Source organism: Priapulus caudatus, unplaced genomic scaffold, assembly GCF_000485595.1.
Source record: "Priapulus caudatus unplaced genomic scaffold, Priapulus_caudatus-5.0.1 Scaffold1065, whole genome shotgun sequence".
Classification (NCBI taxonomy): domain Eukaryota; kingdom Metazoa; phylum Priapulida; class Priapulimorpha; order Priapulimorphida; family Priapulidae; genus Priapulus; species Priapulus caudatus.
Genome location: NW_014578126.1, coordinates 39,137 through 47,607, shown reverse-complemented (window position 1 = coordinate 47,607; position 8,471 = coordinate 39,137). Strand labels below are relative to the sequence as shown.

At 55.4% G+C, this 8,471-nt stretch overlaps 1 protein-coding gene across 1 annotated transcript in view; it reads right to left on the bottom strand.

Moving 5' to 3' along the window:
• The window catches only part of LOC106815212 (chromodomain-helicase-DNA-binding protein 2-like), a 54,172-nt gene that overhangs the window by 14,947 nt on the left and 30,754 nt on the right, over nt 1-8,471 (bottom strand). Inside the window, 13 exon segments of the mRNA XM_014819640.1 lie at nt 502-558; nt 560-613; nt 615-654; nt 1,268-1,427; nt 2,051-2,205; nt 2,910-3,136; nt 3,545-3,712; nt 4,073-4,135; nt 4,958-5,057; nt 5,699-5,847; nt 6,062-6,283; nt 7,185-7,337; nt 7,677-7,886. Coding sequence (XP_014675126.1) covers nt 502-558; nt 560-613; nt 615-654; nt 1,268-1,427; nt 2,051-2,205; nt 2,910-3,136; nt 3,545-3,712; nt 4,073-4,135; nt 4,958-5,057; nt 5,699-5,847; nt 6,062-6,283; nt 7,185-7,337; nt 7,677-7,886 — 1,758 coding nt within the window.

Genomic DNA, 8,471 nt, shown 5'->3' with positions numbered 1-8,471 from the left:
GTTTCAACTTCTTCAACATCGTTGCACACGCTGGATTCCGATTCTAAATGCAAAGAATTTCGACACAAACAACGTTGACCTAGCACTGGGCCCGCCTCGGGCACGGCGACGCAGCTGCAGAGTGATTGGGGGAGGTGTTGACGACGCGTCAGGAAATGTGAGTGTGAAGGGGGAGACAACGCAGCAAGCGGGGAGACAACGCAGCAGGCAGGGAGAACAACGCAGCAGTGCAAGGGAGGACTATAGGCGACGGAGGCGGGGGAGACGTAGCGACGGAGCGGGGAGACGTAGCGACGGAGCGGGGAGACGTAGCGACGAGGAGCGGGGGAGGTAAGACTATGCGGCAGGCAAGGATGTGTCGCTACGCGGTGAAGCGAAGCGACGCGGCGGGGGAGGTAAGACTACGCAGCAGCGCGCGCGGGGGAGGTAAGTACGCAGATCCAGCGGCGGCACCGCGGGGAGGTAAGACTACGCGGCGGAGAGAAGGACCTGTTCACGCACCTTCTCGGTGAGGCCGATGTTCGGGTCCATCTTGATGGCCTCCCAGTTGCCCATGCCTGTGCTCGTAGAGACCCGATCAGCAGCTACTATCCTCCTCGACGTCCCAGAGCGATGTCGTAGTGCGCCAGCTTACACCGGGGCGTGATGCGGAACCTGCCACGAGAGAGAGAGAGATCTCGTTAACCGAGAGAGATGGGAGAGAGGAGCAGGCTGGGGACCGCAGCTTCATCAACCTGTTGCTGCCACTGGCGCCACCTGCTGACGCGATCGAGAAATTTTGCAACCCGTCAGAAATACAGCCTGTCGGATATGTCGTGATTTTGGAATGATGAGTATTTGGAAAGAGACTTCTATGCTTTTGTAGCTCAACTGCTTGCCTGTGCTGTTGCTGTTGCTGTTGCTACGTACTACTGACTTTTGCTTGCTGTTGCTAGTGGTGGCGAGTGAGGTGTGTGTGCGGCACTTGCTGTGATGTACTGTTGCTTGATACTTTTTGATGTTATGGATTGCCTGCCTTTTGCGGCTGCTGCACTGCTGTTGATGTTACTGATGACCTACTGATCTACTGCCTGCTGCTGTTGCTGCTGCTGCAGCTGTTGATGTTACTGATGCTACTGATGCTACTGCTGCTGCTGCAGCTGTTGATGTTACTGATACTGCTGGTGGTGGTGGTGGTGGTGCTGCTGCTAATGCTACCGCTACCGCTACCGCTACCGCTACCGCTACCGCTACCGCTACCGCTACCGCTACCGCTACCACTACTTACTTGGCACGCTCTGCGGGGTCGGTGGGGATGAAGTGAGGGAGGGGTTCCAGCTCCTCCTCTGCTTTCTTCACGGACAGCGCGTTCACCATCACCCCGCTCAGCTTGAAGAACACGCCCCGCGGCTTACGCTTGTGCACCGCCGCCGCGGGCGTGGCGCCATCTGCAGCAGACAAACAACAGAACGCTTTAGTCGCCGAATGCGTCTTGCTGAGGTCTTGCGAGGCGAGGTCGGGACGAACAGAGCATTGCGGCGACGGCTGATGCACGCTTATTAATTATTATTAAACAAAATAATGCTCTCTCCTTCTTCTCTTCTTCCTCTTACCCTTCCTCTACCATCTCTCTCCTCCTCCCCTTTCTCTAGCATCTCTCCCTCCTTCACCTCCTCCCCTTCTTCTACCATCTTTTCCTCCTCCCCCTGCTCAACCATCTCTTCTACTGCCTCTACCTTCTCCTCCTCCTCCTCCTCCTCCAGGCTCACCCTCTTCATGTGCATTGCTCAGACTCTCCACCTCCTCCATCTCTTCCTCCTCCTCCTTCCCCTTCTGTACCTCCTCCCTCTCCCCCTCCTCCTCCACGCTCACCCTCTGCCTGTGCGTTGTTCAGAATCTCTTCCTCCTCCTCCCCTTCCTCCTACTCTTTCCTCATCTACCTTCTCCTCTACCTTCTCCCCCTCCTCCTCCTCCTCCACGCTCACCCTCTGCCTGTGCGTTGTTTAGAATCTCCTCCTCCTTCCTCCTCCTCCTCCACCTTCTCCCCCTCCTCCTCCTCCTCCACGCTCACCCTCTGCCTGTGCGTTGTTTAGAATCTCCTCCTCCTTCTTGGCCTTGTCCTCCTCCAGTGCCTTCACGCACCCCTCTGCCAGCACTTCCCCGAGTCGGCGCAGGTCCGCCTGAGATTTCTCCTGCAGCTCAGCGTCGCAAGCTATGTTCTCCAACCTACAGCGGCAGGACAGAGCAACAGTCAAAATGTATACATATGTCTATCTATATATATATATCTAATGTCAATGGTAATGTTATGTGTATCTATGAATAAGTTTGTTTTGTATTGTATACTGGAAATGTCAAATGCAATGTTATGTCTACAATTGTAACTGTTTTTATGGTAATAAAATTTTTTTTTTTTAAATGTATACATATTATATACATGTGCGTGCGTGCGTTTGTGTGTGCGCATGCATGTCTTTTGCTTCTTTCGACTCCCGAACCACCCTCCCTCTGTAGTAGTAAGTAGCTTGCCCATAAACCAGGAAAACGCGTCCATAAAAATCCCCCCCCCCCAAGCACAGGGGCCAGAAACCAGACAAAAGTGCATCTGCAGAACAAGCGTGCGCGTACCTAGTCAGCAGGCGACTTGTAGCTTTTCACTCAACTTCACACCACACCACACCACACCACACCACATTACACCACACCACATTACACCACAGCACAGCACACCACACCACACCACACCGCACCGCACCGCGCCACCCCACACCACACCACACCACACTACACCACACCACAGCACAGCACGCCACACCACACTACACCACACCACACCACACCGCGCCACCCCACACCACACCACACCACACCGCACCGCACCACACCGCCTGAAAATGCGTCCGCAGAACAAGCGAACAGCATCCACGCACCTCGTCAGCGGGCGAGCGAATCGCTTGTAGCTCTTCACGAAGCGGCGAATCTCCGCGTCGGTGAAGCCCCGCACGTTGCTCGCGCGCGGACGCCCGCGCCGCCGCGGCCGCTCCTCCTCGTCGTCGTCGCTGTCGTCAGTCTCCCCGCCGCCGCTGCCGCCTCCTCCTCCTCCTCTGTCCTTCTTCCTGCGAGCCTCCCTCTCGCTGTCGCTGCCGCCGAGCTGCATCTGCGGGGAGGAGGACGAGGTTGCCGCGGTAACGAGGAGTCGCGGAGGTGACCGCAGGATTGGCACCGCGAAAAAATGTGCGATTGCTCGCGCAGCGTTGTGGGTTGTGGAGTGGGTTCGAATTTAAATGTAAAACCGTTATGATAAAACATGAATAAACGATGATGACGATGATTTGCTGAAGAACCATTAGGAACATATGCAGCTATATATGACTATTATTAATATATATATATATATATAGTATGATATCAGTTTGATTTAAATATGAAACCCTTAAAAACAGTGTAAAATAAATATGAATAAATGACAATAATACCAATTGGTTGAAATATCGTCAACGAATGATCGCGCGGGCCATCGAGCGAACGAACAACGCAAGAACAACGACGGCGAGGAGGAACGTACCAGCTGGACGGTCTTGCGGCTGCGCGGAGGGAGGAACATCTCCTTCAGCTCCTTCTCTTTGGCTTCCTTCTCGAACTTTGTTCGCATGGCTTCGGGGATGATTGTCTCCCACGCCTTGCCCTGCTCCACGACCTCCACCTCCTCCTCGTTATAGTCGAAGCTCGCCAGCTGTGCAGGTAAAGAGTTAAGTAAGAGTTAGTAAGTAGTTAAGTAGTAGTAGGGGTTAGTGACGTGCTATACTAGTGTGGAGCTCCTCGGAGGACGACGACGAAAAACGATTATTTCTCTCACATTTTCCTGTCTCATCCCCGCTTCCTCCTTCCTTCTTCCCCTTCTTTCTCCTTCCTCTCTTCTGGTTCCTATTGCGTCTCCCCTCCCATACCTTCTCTCTCCCTCTCCCCTCCCTCTCTCACCTTGAACTGGGATAGCAGCTCCTCAGACGAGGAGGATGACATCCTGGATTGTTCCTCTCGCGTCTCCCTCCCTCCTCTTCTCTCCCCTCCCTCCCTCTCCTCCTTCCTCTCTCACCTTGAACTGGGATAGCAGCTCCTCGGACGCGGACGACATCCCGGATTGTTCCTCCCGCGTCTCCCTCCCTCTCCCCTCCCTCCCTCTCCTCCTTCCTCTCTCACCTTGAACTGGGATAGCAGCTCTCGGCGCGGCACGACATCGGCCCGCCGGATTGTTCCTCACCTCTCCCCTACCCTCCTCTTCTCTCCCTTCCCCCTCCTTCCTCTCTCTACCTTGAACTGTGGATACGCAAGCTCCTCGCAACCCAAGACAGACATCATCGGATTGTTCCTCTCCGGCGTCTCGCCATCCCTCTCGCCCTAACTCCTCTTCTCTTCCCCTCTCTCCTCTGCTCTTTTCAACCTTCGATCCTGGGATAGCCGCTCCTCCGGCACGCCGGACGACCATCCCGGATTATTCTTCCAGCCGCGGCTCCCTCCCTCTCCCTAACCCTCCTCTTCTCTCGCCCTCCTCCCTCCTCCTCCTTCCTCTTCACCTTGAACGTGGGATAACATTGCAGCTCCCTCGATGCGGCCGACATCCCGGATTGTTTCCCTCCCCGTGTCATCCCTCCCTCTCCCGCTGCCTCCCTCCCCTCCTTCCATCTCTCACCGCCGCTGACTGAGATAGCAGCTCCTCGAGCGAGGACGACATCCGGATTGTTCTCTCTCCTTCCCTCGCCTCCCTCTCCTCCTTCGCTCTCTCCCACCTTGAACTGGGATAGCAGCTCCTCTGGACGCCGGACCAGACATACACCCGAATTAGTTCCCCTGGGCCCCCGCCCGCCCGTCGGGCGGTGCGTCGGCGGCGGGCGGCGTAGGATCTCATCGATTCGCGACTGGCACTGGTGTTCGCTGGCCGTATGTGCGCTCCGTCGTGTGTGCGCTCGCTCTGCCTGTATACTAGGTCGTCGCGGGTGGCTGGCCGCGCCGCGCAGGACTGGAGGATGCGTTGGGACAGTTCGGGCCCCTTGTTGGAGACGGGGTTCGGCGTCGAGGCTGCACTGCAGGAACGAACCAAGCGCCAGAACCGATGCAGCTGGAAACAACAATGTAGGAACAACGTACGCGGAATATGTAGGATGAGGTTGACTGTGCAGAGTACCCTACTATAGTATACTACTGATAACAATACGGTACCTCACCCCGCTACCTGCTGGCATGGTGGGTGTGACCTCTATACTATTAACACTTAGGGCTGTAACGATCCACCGAAATCAAATCGGATTGCGAATCTCTTCCCTCGATCCGATCCTCGATATTTTTCCCCGTATTTTCGATTCCACTTCGATACCACTTTTTTCCTTCAATAGATGGCGGCACTACGCTATATACTGTAGAGTGTTACTCACCAATGTTACTCAGCGACTGTGCAGTGTATATATACACTCTAGACTCTCTAGTCTATTCACCATTTAGTATTCATTGGCAATTTCTAATAATTTATTATTGCAAAATAATGAAAATATAAAAAATAAGATAACATTTCAATATTTTGGGAATAGAATCGAAGGAATCGAATCGAGAGGCTAATATCGAGAACCGGATCGAATCGAGAGGCTTGTGTATCGTTACAGCCCTACTAACACTACACTACCACACCACACTATCTGGGCTACCTGCGCGTAGCAGCAGCAGCTCTTACCTGCGAGGGTTTCCGTCCTTGGCGAGCACGGTGCGACCGGACGTGTCCATGCGCTGAATGACGAGGTGATCGAGAACCATCTTACGCTTCGCTCGCTCGATGATGTCCTCCTCCACTGTCGCCTTCGTTACCAGCCGGTAAATCATCACCTAACGAGCGATGGAGGGAGAGAGAGACGTGAGTTAGAGAGAGAGAGGTGAGTTAGAGAAAGGAGGGTTAAGAAAACTAACCCTCTAACACCAACCTGGTTCTTCTGACCGATGCGGTACGCGCGCACCTGCGCCTGAAGGTCGTTCTACACACAAACACTCCTCCTCATCCCCCTCCTCCCCTGCCTCCACCCTCCCTCCCTCTAACACTAACCTGGTTCTTCTGACCGATGCGGTGGGCGCGCGCCTGCGCCTGAAGGTCGTTCTGCGGGTTCCAGTCGGAGTCGAAGATGATGACGGTGTCGGCGGTGGCTAGGTTCACGCCGAGGCCGCCCGCCCGCGTCGACAGCAGGAAGCAGAAGTCCGTCGATCCCTCCGCGTTGAAGTGGTCGAGCGCTTGCTTACGCAGCTCCCCTCGTATCGAGCCGTCCAGCCGCTGAAACACGCACGAGAGAGCGGTGAAGGGGGAGTGGGAGTTAAGACACGTGTAAGAGAGAGGGGGAGGGGGAGTTAAGACACGTGTAAGAGAGAGGGGGAGGGGGAGTTAAGACACGTGTAAGAGAGAGGGGGAGGGGGAGTTAAGACACGTGTAAGAGAGAGGGGGAGGGGGAGTTAAGACACGTGTAAGAGAGAGGGGGAGGGGGAGTTAAGACACGTGTAAGAGAGAGGGGGAGGGGGAGTTAAGACACGTGTAAGAGAGAGGGGGAGGGGGAGTTAAGACACGTGTAAGAGAGAGGGGGAGGGGGAGTTAAGACACGTGTAAGAGAGAGGGGGAGGGGGAGTTAAGACACGTGTAAGAGAGAGGGGGAGGGGGAAGTTAAGACACGTGTAAGAGAGAGGGGGAGTAAAGACACATGTGAGAGAGAGGGGGAGTAAAGACACATGTGAGAGAGAGATGGGGAGTGTGAGAGAGAGGGGGAGTGGGAGTTAAGACACGTGCAAGAGAGAGGGTGAGTAAAGACACATGTGAGAGAGAGAGATGGGGAGTGTGAGAGAGAGGGGGAGTGGGAGTTAAGACGTTGAAGTGGTCGAGCCATCCAGACGCTGAAACAATGATGGAATAGCGGTGCACGTGAGAGAGAGAAGGGAGTGTAGATGTTTAATGGAATAGCATTGCACGTGTGAGAGCAGGGAGTGAAGACTTGTGATGGAACACAGGTGCTCATCCCACCTGCCCCCAACTCTTTCACCTCTCACTATCCTCCACCTGTTTTACCTCACTGCACCCCCCTCACTTATTCCCCTCTCCTTCTCCTCCCCCACCTCCTCCTCTTCCTTTTCCTCCCCCTCTTCTACCTCCTCCTCCTCCTCCACCCACCTCCTCCCCGCGAACTCACCTGGAAGGAGAATCGGCGCAGGGTGAGGTAATCGGCGACTATGTCGAGCATGCGCACCATCTGGGAGAAGATGAGAACGCGGTGGCCCGTGTCGCGCAGGCGCGTCAGCAGCTTGTCCAGCAGGATCAGCTTCCCGCTGCCCTTAATCATGTTCTGTGGAGAAGAGAAGAGAGAGAGATGACGTTACCGCGGCGACGGGGCTTCGTTGCGGCAAGCTACGACAACTCAGGCTTGCCGCGCCCCCTGGCTGCAGACACTCGCCGCCATACGCATGTGCGGCGCCACCTAGCTGCAGCCGCTCGCTACTAAATGCACATGTGGCGCCCCCCAACATGAAGGTGTTCGTTCTGCGCGGCGCCCCCTACCTGCAGGCGTGCGTTATGCATTGCGGGCGTCGTCTCGGACAGCCGCACGAGTGGTTGCAGCGCTGCGCTCCTACGCGCGCGCACATGGCGCCCCCTAACCGCGTGCGTTACGCACGGCGCCCCCTACCTGCAGGTGTTCGTTCTGCGTAGCGGGCGTCGTCTCGGACGGCCGCACCAGGTACGAGTGGTTGCAGCATTTCTTCAGCTCCATGATGAGATTGACGAAGCTGGCGACGCCGCGCAGGCCCTTGCTCAGCTCCTTGTAGTTCTTCGTGAGAATCCACTTGTAATACTGCTTCTGTATGGACGACATCTCGATGCGCAGGATCTGCTCAACCTGTCGTTGAACCAGACGCCACCGTCAGTTAGTCAGTTATAGTGTGGCAGACGTCGTGAGTCAGTCGGTCGGTCGTAGAGGGTGACGCTGTCAGTCACAGGGTTCTCCCCAGGATAAAATTGAAACAGGGGGGAGGGGAAGGGGGAGGGGGGAAGGGAGGCGGGGAGGGGAGGGGGGAGGGGAAACTAGGGGGGCCCTGGTCGAATGGGAATTCTTGACGATCGATTCCTGCGCTGTCAAACTTTTATTGTGGTGGAATTTAATCGGGGCGCAACGATTGAAACGTGGGGGTAGTTTTCCCAAACGGGGCGGGCGCGCCCGGTTTGCGCAATGTAGGGAGAACCCCGAGTCAGTCTGTCGGTCGGTTGTACGGGGATAGCCCACGCTGATACGAGGTCAGGTGTGTGGGTCACGTACGAGGTATAGATGCTGCCATGAGATAGATTCAGGTGAAGGGTGTACTGTCAGGTAAAGGAATCATAGACCCAGGCACGAGTTATTGTTATTATTATTAGAATTACAGACCCAGCCACGAGTTATTGTTATTCTTATTAAAATTACAGACCCAGCCACGAGTTATTGTTA